General features: G+C 36.2%; 1 protein-coding gene across 2 annotated transcripts in view; it reads left to right on the forward strand.

Annotated features, from left to right (window-relative positions):
* Positions 1–21,972, forward strand: part of rnf123 (ring finger protein 123) — a 197,045-nt gene that overhangs the window by 132,916 nt on the left and 42,157 nt on the right. For both annotated transcript variants that reach the window (XM_065259459.1, XM_065259460.2), the window contains one exon: positions 15,404–15,531. In XM_065259459.1, coding sequence (XP_065115531.1) covers positions 15,404–15,531 — 128 coding nt within the window. The remainder of the gene's footprint in view (positions 1–15,403; positions 15,532–21,972) is intronic.

Below are 21,972 nucleotides of genomic sequence, written 5' to 3' on the forward strand. Positions count from 1 at the left end.
AGACGGTTTCAGCAGTAACAATATAAACAAGCGGCTGTCGCGGTCCGCACGTAACTTCCGGTAAACTCCGCTAAGAATAAATAACAACAAAGTTCTTTAAACGTAGTTTATTTATATGACAAGCAAAAAAACAACACATAGTTTACCTAGGAAACCAAAACATTTGTTATTTTCGACGAGGCATTTGTTCAAGGGATCAGTTTAGCAACTTGTCAGACCATTAAAAAAACGAAAAAAAAAAACGGAAGTAAGGTTTGGATCCAGACGTGTATCACGTGCGTCCGATTAAACCCTCTATAGATTAATCGCGATTAATCGTTATGCATCTCTAGTTTCCACCAGCTGTGTGCTTATAATCATATATCTAAATGTCTTATTTCCTGTTCATCAGAAAAAATACATACTAAATAGAGGCCTAGAACAACATAAGGATGAGTAAATTAAAACAGAATTTTCATTTTTGGCAGTAAACTATCCCTTTAATTTTCCAGATTTACAATTGCTTACACAAATGAGAAAAGAATGACCAAGAGATTTGTGGTTTGTTATGGTAACTTGAATAAATATTAATGGCGCCTTAATTTGGTCCAAATGGAGAATGTGTTGTTTTCACAGCGGTGGTGTAATGGCAATTGCCATCATAAATGAGTGATGGTTGCTCTTGTAATGTAATAAGAGCTGAAATTTAATTTTGCATTTTAATGTATCTTTCAACTGAAATGTGATTAGTATTGTGTTTTAAACCACATGCTTTTTTTAAATTTAAGGCCTTACTTTTCAGTATAATTTTACTACTGACAAAACAGTGACATTTTACAGTAAGGTTGTATAAGATTTATTTACTGAATTCTCTCCGCATTTATTATACATTCATTAAAACTTTCCGCTTAATCCCGGCCACAGGGCATTTAAAAAATATCGGTTTGTTGGCAGAATCCATTACTGGCATGGCATTTTAAAGGGGTCATTTCACAAGACTTTAAGACGTCAAATAAATCTTTGATGTCTCCAGAGTACGTGAAGTTTTAGCTCAAAATATCATATAGATCATATATAACATGTTAAAATTGTCACTTTGTAGGTGTGAGCAAAAATGTGCTGTTTTTCGGGTGTGTCCTTTAAAATGCAAATGAGCTGATCTCTGCACTAAATGGCAGTGCTGTGGTTGGATAGTGCAGATTAAGGGGTGGTATTATCTCCTTCTGACATCACAAGGGGAGCCAAATTTCAATTACCTATTTTTTCACATGCTTGCAGAGAATGGTTTACCGAAGCTAAGTGTACTGGGTTGTTCTTTTGCACATTTTCTAGGTTAATAGACTCACTCGTGACCTTTTACCTTTATTCAGAAAGGACAGTGAAGAGGGTCTGGACTTTTGCATGTACTTAGAGGGTTTTGCAGTGAAATTATTTTCTTTAATGTTAATGAAATGACTTAAGTGACGTTTCTGAAAATAAGGCATTTCAATTACTGACTAATTGCCATCGAAGTAAAATTACTAAACCTTAACTTAAAAGCCTGAAAAAAATGCTAATTTACAAGAAAACATTTAAGACCCACTTAAAGGGTTTCCCCTCTGAGCTCTTCATTTATTAAACATTGTTCATATTGTTAATGCCAATACAATTGTTTATGTTAGTTCATTGTGCACAGGGCTCAAAATGAACTTTTTTTAGTAGGTAGCACTGGTGCTACCAAATTTAAAAGCTACACTGTAAAACTAAAAGTTAACTCAAATCAAACCATTTAAGGAAACCGGTTGCATTTAACCATTTAAGTTTTAAAACGCATACATTTGTGTACTGTGAACTTAAAGAAAAAATTTAGTCATATGGAGTTATGCACTTATATTTAAGTTCACACTACTTAAACATAAGTACATATTAGCACATGACTCAAGTTCACAGTACTTAACTGTATGTGTTTTAAAACTTAAATGGTTTAAGCCAACCGTTTTCCTTAAATGGTTTGAGTTAAGTTGACTGTTTGGTTTTACAGTGTAGGAGCACCAGCAAAAATGTAGGAGCATCCAGCCCACAACTTTATCATCATCATCCTGAAGATTAAAAGCTTGACTAGTCAAACGTGATCTTAAATGATTTGCCACACACTTGACTTGTGCTTGGCCCATTTTTAAATGAGATGTTAAGCTTTAAATGTGTAGATTCATGGCGCCCTATAAAAACAATTTGTTATTTTAAATGATTTATTTTTAAATATTTTTTTTTATTTTCACACATCCATTTTTTTTCTGTTTTAATTTTTACTTTTTATTTTCTTTAATTGTTTATTAAATTTCACTTATCAAACAGCATGTTTAATGAACTGAATTCATAAAATGTAATAATTTATCTTAAATAAAAAATAATCATATAAAACAAAACAAATTAATTTTCATTTAAACATTGCCTTTTTATCCTTTGTCAAAGTGCTGCATTAAAAAAAACTTTGTTTAATTTAAAAATGTAAGTGTATTTATTTAATCATTATTTTTTTCTTTTAAAAGTAGATTTTACTATAAAATATTAATATATTTTTGTCAACTTAATTATGTTCAACTGACTTTTATTTTGGTGGGTTGTCAGTGTGTCACTTTTCTCAATGAAATCCGTGTCAACTCTGACAGCAGCTCTAAATATGAACTAAAAACAGCACAAAACTGAGTCATCCGTGTAAATTTCATTGGTCTCTGTGAGACGTTTGGTAATTATTCTGAAGCATTTGTGAACGTTTCTTAAAAAATGTAAACAGGTCGGACCACAACAATCATTTGCATTCGCACAAACGCTTCCAAATATATTTTTAAGTTGCGTCAATTTAATTTCAGGAGCGCCAAAATGGTTGCAATTTCCAGCCATGGTGCATTTACTAATTTTACAACTTGGATTTTAAAAATATATTATTTATGTTGAAATGAAGTGCTGTAGAAGTATAAGTTGATCATTGTAAGTTCATGTTAGCTAATGCATCAACTCATGTTAACAAATACAACCCTAACCTGTTACAAAAAAGCCATTTACTGTACAGTATCTGATTGCATCTCTAACATAATTCAATTATTTTCCCTGTGCTTTCAAGCTATTTGTATTGAATTAAACTGAGAAAAAATACACGCCTCACTTCTAAGATTACAATGATGTCATTATCAGGAAAGCATATGTTAAGGAATAAGTGTTTACAAAAATATTTTTTCTTTGATTTAATCATACCAGATTTGACGTGACACTGATGGCCATTGGTCCTTGAGTTAGAATGCACGCTTCATTGAATATTCATTGTGTTTGTGCACACTGCAAACATGACATTATTCATACTTATTCATGCATGTGGGTGTTGTGTATCAGTGTCCTTGAATTAGTGTTGTGTGGCATTGGATAACCTTTGTATTTGATTACATGTTTTCATATGGTTTGTAGCCTCTTGTATGAGTGTGTTAGTAGTTACATCTACAGTATAACCGATTATTGAGAGACGGTTTTAGCAGGTTTCTTCCCTGAGGTACAAATATTTCACTGAGCGTTTAGCAAAGACAGGGTCTTAGTTGTTCACTGTCAACGGTCCCCTCAAATGACAATGTTCCAGAAAATTGGTTTCCTGGCCCTGAGCTTGCTCATTTTTCAAAAACAATCCTCTGAAAGTGAAGGAAGCCGGCAGCGGGACAGGAAGTGGAACCCAAAGGTTAATAGCTTAGTCTCTGTCTTGCTTTTGCAGCCAGACAAGCATCAATTTGAGCCGGAAGTTGCATTGTACCTTTTGATAACTCTGACCCAAGAACCAGTCAAGCGTCAAACCGATTATTTCGCCGTCCTTGCCGACGTCTTCACCACATTTCCTCAGCATGACATATCCATCTGCTTTCAGAAACACCTTTGAAAGCACTTTCGAACTGCATCAAGCGTCATAAAGTTTGAGACGGGCAAAGTTACGGATTGTTGCCTTTGCCAACACCATCTGGAAGATCATCCGCCCTTGTCATTGGATATGGCGATATCATCTGTCGCCTCATGACATGTTTTTTAAAGATAAGAGGTGATTCATGGCTAATGGCAGGTCTGTTGACATGCAGTATAATAGAAGCGGTTTATAGATGCTCAACAAGGTGTTCGAGAAGGACCTTGAGGGTCTTGATGTATTCAAGACATCATGTTGATTCTTAATGGTTGTGTGGAGGACAAACACAGTGATGGATAATATTGTTTGTATTAGTAGAAGAAGATGCTTTACAATGTGATGTGCGATGGGCAAATGTATATCTTTCTTTAAAGGGCCACTCCACTTTTTTGAAAATATGCTCATTTTTCAGCTCCCCTAGAGTTAAACATTTGATTTTTACAGTTTTGTAATCCATTCAGCTGATCTCCGGGTCTGGCGGTACGAATTTAAGCATAGCTTAGCACAATCCATTGAATCTGATTAGACCATTAGCATCGCGCTAAAAATAACCAAAGAGTTTCGATATTTTGCTATTTAAAATTTGACTCTTCTGTAGTTACATTGTGTACCAGCGGAAAATTAAAGTTTTTTTTAATCAAAATTTTCAGGTGCTGTGTAATATGATTAGCGCAATGCTAATGGTCTAATCCGATTCAATTAATTATGCTAAGCTATGCTAAAAATGGTACCGCCAGACCCAGAGATCAGCTGAATGGATTCCAAAACGTTAAAAATCAAATGTTTAACTCAACTTCAAAAAAGTGGAGTGTCTCTTTAAATTTAGGAAAAGATGCCCCTGTAAACAAAGCAAAAAGACCCTTATTATAAATGATTTACTGGAACGTGATATGCCTGAATCTGAACACTAAATATTTTGGGATGATTGGGAATGCCAACCATGTTTAATGCCTCATACCCAATATCAGTGTCTGACCTCAGGCTTTGAAGTGAAATGTTAAATGCATTTCACTTTCGATGATGATGTAATGTTGTAATCTTGTTAATATGATAATGCTGGCATGACTTTATCAGCATGACACATTTAATATCATACAAGCATTAACCATCAAGCTTTTAGGTGGCAAACAGCTTACAGCAGTACATGTGTACATATATAATATTAGCAAATTGTAAGATGGATCACTGTAGTTAATTTCTTATTTCGATAAAAGCTTTCCTAAATAACCTTGGACTTCAGAGAAAGAATATACTGTACACAATGAAATTGACATTTTTCTACTGCTTTGATGAACAATTTTAACACGAAAATGTGTTTGAAGCACCCTGCACAATGACATTGATGGCATACAGTATAATGGCTTACAAGTGGATTCAGCAGCCTTCAGTGTTTTTCATTGCAGCCTGTTCAAAAATCAAACCCTGTTTACCACGACTCAAAAAATTGAACAGAATAATTCTGTTATTGCACATCGAGGCACTCGGTGTGTCAGTCTTTTGATTTCGGACAATTAGATGTGATTATTGTCAAGGCTTAGCACGAATTCAAGTTTCTGAGACGCGTTTTCATTCTGGTGTACAATCTAGTGATGTTTTCTGCAGCCAGCCAATTCATAAACATCAAAGTGAGACGGAACAAAACCATAATTGTCGTATTGTACAAACACTTGAGACAGACTTCGTGCAGTGGAGAAGAGAGACGGAGAAAGATTTCAGATGTTTGCCTCTAAATTGGCTCTTTTTGTTAGTTGCTTTCTCATTCTTGAACATAATAAAGTCTGAACAATACATCCCTGGGCTCAAAGCAGGGATGTAAGGAGTTAAGTCCATACGCAGTTTGATAGTTATCTTAATGCCTGTTTTGTACAGTGCCGTATATGTGGACACTTATGATTAGACCCTTGAATTACAATGAATAGGCCGTCTAAACATTCTCCTACTCGGCAACAGCACGGTAGCTCCCTTGGAGCAAAGCAAGGTCCATAAAGAAATAAGAAGCTGGGTCTTTAGTGTCATGCATTAGGTTGATCCCAACTAAACACCTTTGGGATGTCTTGAAAAGATAACCAGGCATAGGGTCTGACCTCACTTGCTAAAGAATAATCTCTCTGTTAATACTAATGGTTTTAAAATGGCTGTATATTGAGTATTGCTAATATGTGACCCAGAGTGTAAAATCCAGGCTGAAGTCTTATAATCTAATGATGAGATTTAGAACATTAAAGTTTGACTCTGACAGATCTTACTCGGTCAGTATTAGAGATATTAAGGTTATTTGTGACCCTGGACCACAAAACTACCGAGCCCCTAAGGTGACATTGGAGTAAAAAAAATCTATAGTTTAGTTTCATGTGCTCACGTTAAACTTTCATGTGCTCAAGCAAAACCTTCATGTGCAGAATTTTTTTAAAGTTTAGTTTCGCGTGCTCGTGTGAAACTATTGCGTGCTCGCGTGAAACTATCATGCGCGCACGTAAAACTTTCGCTTTTACGTGCGCGTGCGATAGTTTCTGGTGAGCACGCAATAGTTTCACGTGCTCGCGCAATAACTTCACGTGAGCACGTGAAACTAAAAAAATTCTGCACATGAAAGTTTCACGTGAGCACATGAAACTAAATTTTAATTTCCATAAGGTTTTTTTTTATAAAATGTATACATCATCTGAAATAAATAAGCTTTCTATTGATGTATGCTTTGTTAGGATTTACATAAACCAAACTTGGATAGGAAATCCTCAAAGGAACCGGTAGCAAAGCGAAGTTTGTATGCGAGTTTCTGTCCCATTTCGATCAAGATTTTGCTGCATCCACATACAAAAATAAAGTTTTGATATACACTGACAGAAATTTATTTTCAAGAAAAAAAGTCTTAGTATTTTTGTCTTGTTTTCAGGAAAAAAAATCTAAAAATTCTTAAATTAAGATGCTTTATCTAAAAAAGCAAAACAACCCAAGAAAATAAGTCTAGTTTTTAAACCAAAAATATTAAATTTAAGTGATTTTGTGCATAAAACAAGCAAAAAAAATCTGCCAATGGGGTAAGCTAAATTTTTTTTTTTTTTTTTTTTAATTTAGTGTTTAAGAAAAATGTTCAAGATTTTCCGCTTACCCCAATAGCAGATTTTTTTTGCTTGTTTTATGCACAAAATCACTTAAATTTGATATTTTTGGTTTAAAATCTAGACTTATTTTCTTAGGTAATTTGCTCATCAGGAAATACATCTTGATTTAAGAATTTTTAGATATTTCTACTGAACACAAGACAAAAATACTAAGATTTTTTTTCTTAAATCATTTTTTGCAGTGTATTTACAGTATTTTATGAGTTTTCTAATTCGTAAAAAGTGAATCGTACAAAAATATGATTATCATAAAAAAACAATAATGAAACCTCACCCCTAACCCCAACGTCACAGGGGCAAAAGCAAATCGTACAAAAATTGTTAGCGTTGGCTATACAGTGGACCTTACTAGTTGTGTGGTGGGACTTATGTCCATAGATATTGTGATATGGTTGATTATATTATTGCAGGTACATTTGTTATCCCAGTCTATGTATTTATGCTTTTTAAAAATTGGTTATTGGTTATAGATTGTAAAAAAGATGCATGTTGTGCCCATGAAGTCACCCATAGGTTTGTGAAGAGATCTGTGCGTCACAGATAACCGAAAATGGGCAAAGAGGTGGAATGTGGGTAGACCTAAGGTGACTGGTTGTTCAAACCACGCCTGCCTAGCTTAACAGTAGTGACAGCAGCGGCAGTTCACCTGTCACTCAAGTGGCCACGCCCTTAAAATATAAACTTAAAGTAAATTAGTGCCTAAACCAAGCAAAAAAATCTGCCAATGGAATAAGAAAAAATTTCTTGAAATGAGTTTACTTTTAATTCAAGAATTTTTTTATTTAAAACATTTTTGTTCATGCTACTTCTTCTGTGGCACAATTGGAGTTTCTGCACGAGAGCGCCCTCTGGCTTTTGGATGTGGCGGCATTTCACCGTAATTCATTCATTGAGAAAACGCGCATTTGCACGATAAATCGTTACAGCCCTAGTCATCCATCACCTCTTGACGTGATAACGTATTACGTGAGGTTGCGCTGGCGCTTCACAGGACTGGAGGAAGACGAGAAGTTGTGGTTTAAAAGTGCATATTTTTTTATTTTTCTTGCCAAAAATGACAATCGTTTCACTAGATAAGATCCTTATACCTTGTTTGAGACTGTTTAGAGTCCTTTGAAATGCAATTTTAAACAGCATTAAAGTTTTGGGGTACATTAAAGTCCATTAAAATGAGAAAAATCCTGGAATGTTTTCCTCAAAAAACATAATTTCTTCTCGACTGAACAAAGAAAGACATCAACATTTTGGATGACATGGTCGTGAGTAAATTATCTGGATTTTTTTTTAAAGAAAATTGACTAATCCTTAAATTTAAGAATTTTTAGACATTTTTACTGAAAACAAGACAAAAATACTTAGAAAGTCATTTTTTGCAAAGTACTTTAAGCCTTTTTTCCAATTGTAACTGCCTTCAGTTGTGAGATCATTTACTTTCATTTGCGTATTAAAACCTCAGAAACAACTATTGATTCTTGGTAGCAAACGCTCTTGAAAAGAATGAGAAACTTTAGTAAATAACCGACAGTACATGTTGAACAGAATTGATTTTTGTCTCTGCATCTTTTTGTCATCCAGTTCAGTTGCCGTACCATAGTTCGTTTTTGCTAAAAGGCTATAAATACGACAAAAAAATGGTTGGCTTGTCTTACTGCTGTGCGAGTTTTTCTTTCATCATCGCCCTGCAGACTGTACACAGCCGTACCTTTCGCCAAAGGGCCTCTGGTATTCTCTGTTAGTTTGAGCAGATCTGGGCATATTTTTGAAAGATGTAAGGGAATGTGTCACACACACGGCTCACGATTCCCTCACATCCTCACATAAAGGAATATACAGTGATGGAAGCTGTTCCAATAATCCTCCCCCGTGCTCAGCTGTCAGTCCCTCTGTGTTTGGAGAGGTGGGACTCAGAATGGGGCCTGTGAGTCAGTGTCTGTCTGTTGGGGACCACAAACTCCACAAATAACCTATGCGGTTTAGAAACTCATCCTTACCAAGACACCTGCTGTCTTAGTGGGACGCTTTACAACCCATTTTTGTCTGTTTGTTTTTCATTTGAATGATTTACGGTTTTTACACTGCAAAAAAAATTATTTTCAAGAAAAAAAAATATGTAAATTTTTTCAGTAAAAATATCAAAAAATTCTTAAATTAAGATGCTTTTCCTTGATGAGCAAAACGACCCAAGAAAATAAGTTGAGTTTTTTCAACAAAAATATCCAATTTTAGTGATTTTGTGCATAAAACAAGCAAAAAAATCTGCCAATGGGGTAAGCAAATTTTTGTAGATTTTTTCCTTGCATTTTTCTTTAATTTATTGTTAAATGTTCAAGATTTTTTTGCCTGTTTTATGCACAAAATCACTTAAATTTGACATTTTTGGTCAAACTAAACTTATTTTTAAACTTCTTATTCGTTTTGCTCATCAAGAAAAAGCATCTTAATTTAAGATTTTTTGATATTTTTACTAAAAACAAGACAAAAATACTAAGAATTTTTTGCAGTGTAATAGTGTTTCTTGGATTTTAACCAATAGGCTTTATGCCCAGCTGCACTACTTCCTGAACTTCAGCCAGCTCCTTGTTTCCTGTCTGCCATTATTGGACAAACTGATTAATCCAGGTGTGTCTGATTATTGTTGACTACTGAGGTCAGGCACACCTGGATTAATCGGTTTGTTTGTGTTTACTGAGGTCAGGCACACCTGGATTAATCAGTTTGTCCAATAATGGCAGACAGGAAACAAGTAGCTGGCTGAAGTTCAGGAAGTAATGCAGCTGGGCATATAGCCTATTGAGATTTTACAATGCTTGCTTAGGTGTGACCCAAATATTTGTTGTACATAAAATCTGGTGTAGGGGAGAGCGGGGCATGAAGTAACGCTTTTTTGGCTCTATCATAAAAATATATTATGATGCGCTAGCGCATCACACGGCCAGTGCAAGATGAAAAGTTCTGGTTTAAAAGTGCATTTTTTTCTTGCCAAAAATAATCATTTCGCTATATGAGACCCTTATGCCTCGGTTGGGATCTTGTAGAGCCCTTTGAAACGGCAATTTTAAACTGCATAGAAACTGTAAGTGTTGCACTGCAAAAAATGATTTTCAAGAAAAAAAAATGTCGTAGTATTTTTGTCTTGTTTTCAGTAAAAATATCTAAAAATTCTTAAAATTAAGATGCATTTTTTTGATGAGCAAAACGGGTAAGCAAAAAAATCTTGAACATTTTTCTTAAACACTAAATTCAGAAAAAAATCAAGAAAACATAGCTTACCTCATTGGCAGATTTTTTTCTTGTTTTATGCACAAAATCACTTAAATTTGATATTTTTGGTCTAAAAACTAGACTTGCTTGGGTCGTTTTGCTCATCAAGAAAAAGCATCTTAATGTAATTTTTTTTAAAATATTTTTACTGAAAACAGGACAAAAATTACTGAGGGTCCGATAAAGTCTATTAAAATAAGAAAAATCCTGGAATGTTTTCCTCAAAAAAATTTTATTTCTTCTCGACTGAACAAAGAAAGACATATACATTTTGGATGACATGGGGGTGCGTAAATTATCTGGATTTTTCTTTAAGAAAATTTATTAATCCTTTAAATATCATAACTGGCCAATCAGATTCCAATGAGCCGTGTAATACATTTCACATAATTATTTTGGTGCCAAAAGGAAAAGGCATCAGGTGTCTGCACACACCAGAAAAATCCAAGATGTTTTTGTGTTATTTCAGAACACAGCAGGATTGCCAGGTGCAGGTTGTGCGGGCACTGATTTTGTGTATATGTGATTTGTTTACTTGAACCTCTGTTGTTTGACTGTTGTCGTCAGTCCAGCCCTGTCACTGAGGGTGTGTAGCGCTAACTTAGCATGACAGCCAGCCGTCCCTTGTAAACACAGCAGCCAGCTGGACGTGTTTGCGTGCTGTACAAACATATTTGCTCAAGCGTTTGTCTCTCTGCATGTCCTAAATCTTTCTCCTTGCATCTATGTATATCCACTATGAATTTAATTGAATTAAATTTGATAGTGTTGTTAAATACTTTGTGTAGACATCTCTGCTTTGTTTTCAACTGTAGTTCGGCATGTCACGTTGCTTCACAAATTTACAAGGTAGACTTGGGAAGAGCCTGTTAAATGTAAATAATTTTTTTTATCTTAATTATCATTAGTAATAATGTTAAAAATAAGAAAATATATTAGTACCCCATTGGCAGATTTTTTTGCTTGTTTTATGCACCAAATCACTTATATTTGATATTTTTGGTCTAAAAACTAGACTTTTTTTCTTTGCTCATTAAGAAAATGCATCTTAATTTAAGAATTTTTTGATATTTTTACTTAAAACAAGACAAAAATACAAAGATTTTTTTTCTTGAAAATCATTTTTTGCAGTGTACTGATAAAAATGTATACTTGAGTCGCTTCGGATAAAATGCGTAGTTGCAATAACCATTATAAGTTTTCCATAGTAAACACCACTTTACCAACCAATCAGATTGTCCAAATAAGCAGCAGAGGGATGTTTTTATTTTATTTTCATTTATTTTTATACTTCAGTGTGTTTCAAAAGGAAAACTCTTTCCTTTGCTTGCATCATGAGGAAATATACACGAGTGGGTGTACGTGGTCCAGTTGGAAAAACACATGAAAGATTGATCAGTAAGGGTTTAGACGTACACAGCAGGTGTGCCTGGTGGCTGGAAGTGTTGGCTTGGGTTTTAATGTGTGAAAGCTACAACTGACACTTCATGAATCATATTATATGAACGATATAACAAACGGGAGAGAAGCTGTCCGGTTCATGCCAATACGGTATGAGTCCTTAGATGGTCAGCAGAGGCCCTATTAGATGTTTGATGTATAGTTAATGAGTCAGGATGATTATCTGATGTGTTCAAGGTTACAAACAATATTTGTTTTTCTGAAGAAAGGCACATTTATGTTTATTTATATGATGGGATGTTTCATTTTCATGCTGTACTAGACCTGTGTTGGCGCCCATCACATGATTTGTGTTTGACGGGAATGGCTCTGTTCTCTCACAATCTGACAGCTGTGCTCCCTTGGCTTTGTGTTGGTCGCTTGGCTTCTATTTTTATTGTGTCACATTAGGTTTAACCATGAGATTGCAAAAATGCATGAGGGCTTTGGTGTTTTAAGGCTGTTTTAGGCTCAGTGGTTGCCAGGGATTCTAGAATGTTGCTAGGCTAGGTGGTTTCTAATGGCGCTTTTCCATTGCATAGTACCGCACGGTTTGGTTTGGTTTAGTTTGGGTCATGTCAGCTTACTTTTGGGAGCTTTTCCACTGGGTGCAGTACGTAGTACCAAATACTTTTTTTGTACCACCTCGGTTGGGTTTCCAAGCGATCCGAGCGATACCAAACGTTACGCGGAAACACCGTAGATTACTGATTGGTCTGAGAGAATCACCACTACCAGCGTCATCGCTATAATGTAAAAGATTAGCGTTACCTTAGTGCTAGCTTACGATGTCTCAAGTAAACATGTTGTCATCTGTGCTCTGCTAAAAGTTCCCAAACTCCATTTAGGGATGAAAAACATCCACAGGTTGAGAACCAGGAACACCATACAGTTTTTCTAAGGTGTTGCTAGGTGATTTTTTGGGCGTTGCTTATTGCAGTGTTTCTCAACCCTGGTCCTCAAGGACCCCCTTCCAGAATGTTTTAGATGTCTCCTTAATTAACACACCTGATTTAAATTATTAGCTTGTTTGGGAGGCATTCTGGAAGGAGGCTGATGAGTTAGTTCCATAGAACTAACTTGGAGCTTGGTGACGTGAGCAACCTGTCTGACACTTGTAAGTCTTCTAATAGCTGTGCCAAGAGAAATCTGAATCACCCACCGAATCTTACAGAAACGGCGAGCGTGAACAGGAGTACATTTTGTATTAATTTAGTATTCTGATTAATTACTTTGTCATTTTGCATAGTATTTATTTATTTTAAAGTTTAACGCCAGTACGCCATATTCTACATGCGCTTCTCCTCCTGTCCATACGGTAATTTCTCTACTGTGCGACAGAGAGTCGCGTGGTTATGACGCAATCGTTAGCATAGTTTTACTAAAACTGCTTCTACTGGGCCATAACGTAAGATACAAGGTAATGGAGCCTTTTATACATTTTCGTGTTTCTTTAGAAATAATTGATGAACAAATTGAGTCTTTAAACGCCCCAGATGTAAAGTTATTCACTGTCAAAGTGACGCCAAAATGAATGGGAGTCAATGGAATGCTAAGAGCAGGTGGGGGTCCGCTAGCTAATGGCGGTGCCCAGGGCTGCTTCAATAAAATATGAAACCCTGCCCCCCTGGTTAGTTCAGGTGTTTTAAATTGGGAGACATCTAAAACTTTCTGGAAGGGGGTCCTTGAGGACCAGGGTTGAGAAACACTGGCTTATTGATTTCTAAGGCATTGCAATAGATTTTTAAGCCGTTGCTAACTGATTTCTAGGGCATTGCTAGCTGATTTCTAGGGTGTTACTATGTGGTTTTTTAAGGTGTTGCTAGGTGATTTCTAGGGCATTGATAACTGATTTCTAGGGTGTTGCTAGGTGATTTCTAGGGCAATGCTAACTGATTTCTAGGGTGATACTAGGTGATTTCTAGGGTGTTTCTTGGTTATTTCTAGGGTGTTGCTATGTGGTTTCTAAGGTGTTGCTAGGTGATTTCTAGGGCATTCCTAGGTGATTTCTAGGGCGTTGCTTGGTTATTTCTAGGGTGTTGCTATGTGGTTTCTAAGGTGTTGCTAAGTGATTTCTAAGGCATTGTTCGGTGATTACTAGGGCGTTGCTAGGTGATGTCTAGGGCGTTGCTAAATGATTTTTAAGCCGTTGCTAACTGATTTCTAGGGCATTGCTAGCTGATTTCTAGGGTTTTGCTATGTGGTTTCTAAGGTGTTGCTAGGTGATTTGTAGGGCGTTGCTAAATGATTTTTAAGCCGTTGCTAACTGATTTCTAGGGCATTGCTAACTGATTTCTAGGGCGTTGCTAGCTGATTTCTAGGGCTTTGCTATGTAGTTTCTAGGGCACTGCTAGGTGATTTCTAGGGCGTTGCTAACTGATTTCTAGGGCATTGCTAGGTTATTTCTAGGGGTTTGCTATGTGGTTTCTAAGGTGTTGCTAGGTGATTTCTAGGGCGTTGCTTGGTTATTTCTAGGGTGTTGCTATGTGGTTTCTAAGGTGTTGCTAGTTGATTTCTAGGACATTGCTAGCTGATTTCTAGGGTGTTGCTATGTGGCTTCTAAGGTGTTGCTAAGTGATTTCTAGGGCATTGTTCGGTGATTACTAGGGCGTTGCTAGGTGATGTCTAGGGCGTTGCTAAATGATTTTTAAGCCGTTGCTAACTGATTTCTAGGGCATTGCTAGCTGATTTCTAGGGCTTTGCTATGTGGTTTCTAAGGTGTTGCTAGGTGATTTGTAGGGCGTTGCTAAATGATTTTTAAGCCGTTGCTAACTGATTTCTAGGGCATTGCTAACTGATTTCTAGGGCCTTGCTAGCTGATTTCTAGGGCTTTGCTATGTGGTTTCTAGGGCACTGCTAGCTGATTTCTAGGGGTTTGCTATGTGGTTTCTAAGGTGTTGCTAGGTGATTTCTAGGGCGTTGCTTGGTTATTTCTAGGGTGTTGCTATGTGGTTTCTAAGGTGTTGCTAGTTGATTTCTAGGACATTGCTAGCTGATTTCTAGGGTGTTGCTAGGTGATTTCTAGAGTGTTGCTATGTGGTTTCTAAGGTGTTGCTACAGTAGGTGATGTCTAGGGCATTGCTAGCTGATTTCTAGGGTGTTGCTATGTGGTTTCTAAGGTGTTGCCAGGTGATTTCTAGGGCGTTGCTAGCTGATTTCTAGGGTGTTGCTAGGGGATTTCTAGGGAGTTGTCAGGTGATTTCTAAGGCATTGCTAATTGATTTCTAAGTTGTTGCTAATTGATTTTAAGGCGTTGTTAACTGATTTCTAGGGCTTTGCTAACTGATCTATAGGGCATTGCTAGGTGATTTCTAGGTTGTTTTTTATGGGATTTCTAAGGCGTTGCTAGGTGATTTCTAATCTAGGGTGTTGCTAGGTGATAGTTGGTTTTTACCTATTATTGTCTACTAGGTGGAAAAAATCATTATTTGGATTTCTTTGCAATCGCAGGAGTTTATGTAATTTTGAGTCATTTATATCCGCAGTACAAATGTTGCAGGACATGTTATGTATTTTGCTTTAGGAGCTTGTTTAAACCCAAAGTAAAATTAAAAGTAGTGAAGTTTAGCTTTTACTGTTTAGCTTTAGTATTTCACTGACTGAGGATAGAATGATTGGACACTTGAAACTTAAATGTGTTTAAATGATTGTCATTACCTCTAAACATCCTCATGTGATTGTCTTTTAGGATCTCACGGGCTACTGCGGTGCTGCTGTCAGATCCTTGCTTCCAGCTTCGGTCCATCCAGTATCTTCTCGGAGAAGGAGAATCCGGAGCCACGAGCACAGACAGCAAGCACTTTTCTCTGCACACGTGTAAGTGTTATCAATTGCAACACTCTTAAAATAGATCCAAATACAGACCTTGTGCTGTGAAGTGCTGTTATACAGCACCTAATGTTGATTGAAGTTTGGTCTGTAATTGCATTTATTGCTTTACCAATTAGCTTTACCTGAAAAGCCACCAACCTGCAAAATTAAGTTGCAAACACACCTTTTTACTTTTAATGTAGTCCTGGAGACCTTTTTTGTTTAGTTAAGTTGTATTTGGTTAGGTCTATTGCAAGTAAGGTCATCCCGGAGCAGCATTTAGAGTTTAAACATCCTCCCTTGTTCTCAGAATAGCTTTCTGTATCCACTGATGTGAATGTTATTGTGAATCCTAAAATAGCTTCTGCTTATTCATAGCATCAGCTGTTATTTCATCTACTAAGAATACATCTATGCAGTGATTTGGATTAATTATAATTATGTTATTGGATGTATTTTATATCGTCATAATTGACTTCTATTTTTATTATTTGTCGCATACATAGTTATGCATGCATAATACAGTACAACCTAGTAAAATGAAAAACTGGTATACACTGTAGTCAATTTAAAAAATATATATAATATAGATACACTAAAGTTAAGGCAAAACAATAAAGAACCAGAAATGAAATTAAGAGACTAGTAAGCAAAAAAAAAAATTATTTTGCAATTTTCTCATACAAGTTTTGCTAAACGTATTTTAGCTGGTGTAAAAATGAATCGCAGTTCTGTATTACGCGGATTACTGTATTACAAATTTATTTAGATGAGACAACATTATTGTTTTTGTCCTGCCCTCCCCAACCTATAGTTTCTGTAACTTTATTTGTAAGAACACAGCAGTAACCATGTCAAATTTGATTAGAATTTTGTGACTTTGTTTATTAATAATCAGAATGAGAGTATTTCTGTAACATCCGGAAACCCGTCTGTACTGCAGTGCTAATCGATTTCTCTCTAACGATAAAGACCATCCATCTGAATCTACCAGCACTGCTGTACCGTAAGATGCCTTGATTAATTATTAACACTAAGTGGATGCATTTCCATCCTCACTATGGCCACACATCTAAACTGCTCCGCTTAGAGCGAGAGCCTGGCATGATGGGAGGTCTTCAAACATCAGAACATCAGTGAGAATTAGTTTAGTTTTCTGTTTGCAGGGAACTCCTACAGTATCTGATAACCCATAACATCTAAAAAGTTAACTTTAACACAAGTTTTACACCTATAGTTCACAGATAGCATGTTAAAATTATAGGAGTTGAATAACAAAAATTGTTTCGATGCAAAACGCGCTAAGTGCGCCTGACATGTTTTCTTGTAAATTAGCATTTTTTTATGAGACTCTAACTGGATCCTGCCAACAAAGCCGTATTTCTGAATGGCCTGAGTATGGGATTAAGCGGATTTGAAGCTAAAGTATTCAATGAACGTACCGTATAATACGTGCCGAGAGCATTTGGTTAATATCATTATTTTATTTTTGACGCAGGTGGCATTTAACCAGTCCCTCCAGAAAAACGTGATTATGCCATCGCATGATTCAACGCAAAATCAGCCAAAGTCTGCATTTTTATGTGGGGGGACGCATTTTTTCAAATATGCCGCATTTCGCATCATAAATGGCAGATTTCCAAGTGCAAAATATGCGGGCTTGCATGATTTCATAATCCCCAAATTTTTTTGTAGCAAAAATCACATATATCTTAGCAGAAAGTTGAAAAATGTTGCATTTACTTCACACAAGCGCAGCCATGTCCCTGTTGCCATGGGAACGTTATGAAGTGACGTGATTATGTGACGTGAACATCATTGAAAAGCTGCAAACAGTTTTTGCAAGTTCCCGTAATTTTTGCAAGTTCCCGCAATTTCATCGCATAAAATTGCATAAATATCCCGCATATTCCATCGCATTTTTAAGAAAACGTGCCGCAAGACATGTTTTGTTGTAAATGAGCATTTTTTTTATGAGACTTTTAATGGATCCTGCCAACAATGGTGTATTTCTGAATGGCCTGAGGATGGGATTAAGCACATTTGAAGCTAAAGTATTTAATGAACGTACAGTATAATACGTGCCGAGAGCATTTGGTTAATATCATTATTTTATTTTTGACGCAGGTGGCATTTAGCCAGTCCCTCCAGAAAAACGTGATTGTGCGATCGCATGATTCAACGCAAAATCAGCCAAAGTCTGCATATTTATGTGGGGGGACGCATTTTTTCAAATATGCCGCATTTCGCTTCATAAATGGCAGATTTCCGTGTGCAAAATATGCGGGCTTGCATGATTTCATAATCCCCACATTTTTTTGTAGCAGAAAGTTGAAAAATGTGACATTTACTTCACACAAGCGCAGCCATGTCCCCTGTTGCCATGGGAACGTTATGAAGTGACGTGATTATGTGACGTCAACATCATTGAAAAGCTGTAAACAGTTTTTGCAAGTTCCCGTAATTTTTGCAAGTTCCCGCAATTTCATTGCATAAAAATTGCATAAATATCCCGCATAAATATCCCGCATATTCCATGGCATTTTTAAAGAAAATGTACTGCAACAATCCAAAAAATCTTCCAGAAGGACTGTTTAGTGGCTTTTTCTCATAAATTAGCACTGGGTGTGATGATCAACCCAGAAAATACATGATCAGACTTAACATATAAATTAAAAACGATACGTAAACATGTGACATTATACACCAATTGCCGCGTTTATATAATTTATGTGTATACAAAAATGTGGGAGCTTTCAGGTAAGTTTAAACCCAAGCAGTCTTTTACTTTCACATGTATTAAAACCGTTTTTATTGAATAAGAATGTGACACCCAGAATCAAACCCAAAGGTGCGTAAAGGTCCCCACCCCTTGTGAATATAAATTCAACCTAAATGTTTGTAATATGCAATACTGACATCTTTACCTCTCGTGCAAAACCCATTATTTTCACACCGAAGCGCTTTCCACTCAGCCCTGAAGAACGGCATGTTGTGAATCTCCAGGCTTACAAGGAAGAAGTCGGTCTCTCTTGTAGTCATGGAGACCGAGGGTCGCCATGGACACCATGTCCGGTCTTGGTTCCTGTTGGTCTCTCCGAGCCCCCACCGCCATCCATTGTTTTTCCATCAGTAAACTGGGTCATTGGTATGAGAGTCTGAGTGGAGATTCATTGGCAATTGTCCTTGGGTCTTTTTCAACCTGTTGCTGAAAGACCCAGGAGACGCATAACATCATCTGAACCCAGATCAGCATGGCATGATAACCCATTTGAAAAGGGACATTTGTAGCCACAGGACTTTTTTTTAGGAAGCTCAAATTAGATGTATTGGGGTTGCATTAGAGATGGTATTTTCAATATAGTGTCCTAGATTTCTACTCGTACGGTTTTAACATTGTGCACGTTTTCTGTATTGCCCAAATATATACATAGGATATAAGATATGCACAGTATACAACAAACTGTTTTTCACTTTTTCTTTGCTTTCCAAACTTTACACAATTTGAAGTCAAAGGTACAGGGTTTTTAGTGGGATCTAGTGGTGAGATTGTGAATTGCAACCATCTCAATTTCGAAACGCAGTGACAAGTTACGCTAGCTGCCTCAGGACAAACATGTCGTCGTCTGAGACAACATAGGGATGAAACACACTTTATAAAACAGTTTTTCCATTTAGAGGCATACTGTAGAAACATGACCACGACTTCCATGTAAGGAGACCCGCGGTGTATGTAGATAAAAACTTCTTATTCTAAAGTAATAAAAACAATAGAGTTTATTAATTATTATGTAAGGTCTTTATGCACCACTGATAATATAGTTATGTTTGGGAGAGCGGGGCACAACCTAACGCTTTTTGGTTTTGGCTCGATCATTCAAAAAATATTTGAGTTTGATTAAATATATTTTTACATAAGCAACACACACATCTCTGCTACAAATGAACATTTGAAGTTTGTTTCTAGTACTTACCATTCTTGGACAATTACACCAAACGTGACAGAAGTGCAAACGTTACAACTTACCCCATAGGTGGGGTTAATTGTAACAGGCAGGGGGTGAGTTGTAACACTTGCTAAAAAATAAGTTTGCAGGCAAATATTTCAATATTTTTCTCTATATATACTTGAAGTGGATATTGTTTATATATCTGACTATAATTGACAGGTATTTACACTGTATTCATTCATCCAGCCCTTTTCTAACAATAGTTCAATTATAAATGGATACAAATGTCTAAATATGTGAGAAAAAGTCGCACAATTATGACAAAATATTTTTTTATTTGTGACCCAGTCTGTAATTACCATACTACAGTTTCAAAAAATTCTGAGATAATGAGCATCAAAGAGCATCTGATTTTAGCCATTCATTTCATTATGATTTCAATCTTTGATGTGACCTTATTCAATCAATATTAAAGATATGAACAAAAATAAATTTGACACACGATTTTTGATAAGACAAGCACATTTATTTTGCGTGTAGCCTATTTAAAACAACGGCAAAAATTACGCTAATGTTAGCGGTTTTCATATCGTACAGTAAGTGCTGAGGGGTTAGTTTTAACACAGCGTTACAATTAACCTCGCTAAGTCAAAATATTTTCAAGCCCACCAAAAAAGTTTCTAAGAGCTGCAGACATATTTCAAAACAATGCTAAGTTTTAGTCAACAAGACACTGATTAATATGACATAGCATTGGATTTGGTATCTTACACACCCAACTTAGAAACCGAAAAAAACATATGATGAAAAAATTTACTTACATGCCACCAAAACACTCATCAGTTCATCAGTAACTCTCTGGAAAAACGAAATAATTTGTGGGAGATCGTCTTTTGGCAGTGTGAAAAAAAAGGAAAACAAAACGCTCAACCTTGTGCAATAATGTAAACAGTCTGTGTTACAACTAACCCTGCATTAGTTTTTGCCCTGCGCACCCCTACTGTATATTATATTGCACTTCTGTCAAGAAATCCTTCAAAAAGTTACACAATGCACCTTTAAAATGCAAAATAAGAAGATAAATTGACAACACTCCATGGATTTAGGTCAACATTATGCATATTAAAACACATTAGCCCTTTTCACACAGACATTACGGAAAATACATGGAAAATGCTTCCGGGATTTGTCCGGGATCATTCGATTTTTGGTTCATTCACACCGCCAATGATTTGCCGGGATCTGTGTGTGTGTTCACACAGACACAGTAAAGATCCCGGAAAGACGTGGCTTGTTTAACGTAGTTTTTTCTCTGCCGCGTCTGAAGTTTGCTTATTATCCGTTGTTTATCTCTCCAGAAACCACTCGTGTGCATTTTTGTTTATGATAAAAAAGGAGCGTGTGGGCGCGCCATTCTGCACTACAAAAAATAATTTCCAAGAAAACATTTTCTTAGTATTTTTGTCTTGTTTTCAGTAAAAATATCTAAAAATTCTTCAATTAAAATGCTTTTTCTTGATGAGCAAAACGACCCAAGAAAATAAGTCTAGTTTGTAGACCAAAAATATCAAATTTAAGTGATTTTGTGCATAAAACAAGCCAAAAATGGGGGTAAGCAAATTTTTCTTGAATTATGGGCTCTATCTTACACCCGGCGCAATGCAGCGCAATGCGCGACGCAAGTGTCTTTCGCTAGTTTCCACCCTAATTTTCACGTTTAGCGCCGCGTTGTTTAAATAGCAAATGCATTTGCGCCCCCTTTTGCGCCCATGGGCGTTCTGGTCTGAAAACGAGGTGTGTTCAGGCGCATTGTTGGCGCGTTGCTATTTTGAGGCAACTAAAATAGACTACGCCATTGACCAACAAAAACCTGCTCTAAAGTCTAAAGTCAATGGCGCAATAGTGTTTTATGTTATTTAAAGAGCGCATTAGTAAAATGCGCCTATACACGGGAGGACAACGCGGGTTTGCTTATCACAAGGTACATGAATGCGCAGCAGCACAAAAATGTTTTCAAATATGAAAGATTAAAGGATTGAATGTAAAAGATTATTATTGAGTCTCTTGGACATAATTGAGGACTAATTATGAGACGTTAGAAGGCGTAAAGAGCTGCTTCACCTGCAGCCTGGTAAGTAAATAAATGCTTTGCTTTGAACAAATTCGTCTGTTTTTAAATGTTTTTTTTAATGCTACCTCACAGATTTATTGTATATGATTACTCTGTAGCTGTGGATATGGTGAGATGAGAAACATTTTTAAGTAATGCTTAAAAAAAACGCTGTCCAAAGTGCTGAAACGTGAGGAGAACCGTTTGTAAATTCTTTACCTCCTGTTTGTTACAAATAAAGTATTTTTAGAGTACAAACCTTATCTTACCTACTTGTAAATTATTTTTTGATGATATTGGATAGCCATACATTTAAAGCAATTACAAGCCTGCTTTTTACTTCCATGACTAAAAGAAAACGGGTTTTAAAGGTTTTAATAAAAAAAT

Source organism: Paramisgurnus dabryanus, chromosome 24 (assembly GCF_030506205.2).
Source record: "Paramisgurnus dabryanus chromosome 24, PD_genome_1.1, whole genome shotgun sequence".
NCBI lineage: Eukaryota > Metazoa > Chordata > Actinopteri > Cypriniformes > Cobitidae > Paramisgurnus > Paramisgurnus dabryanus.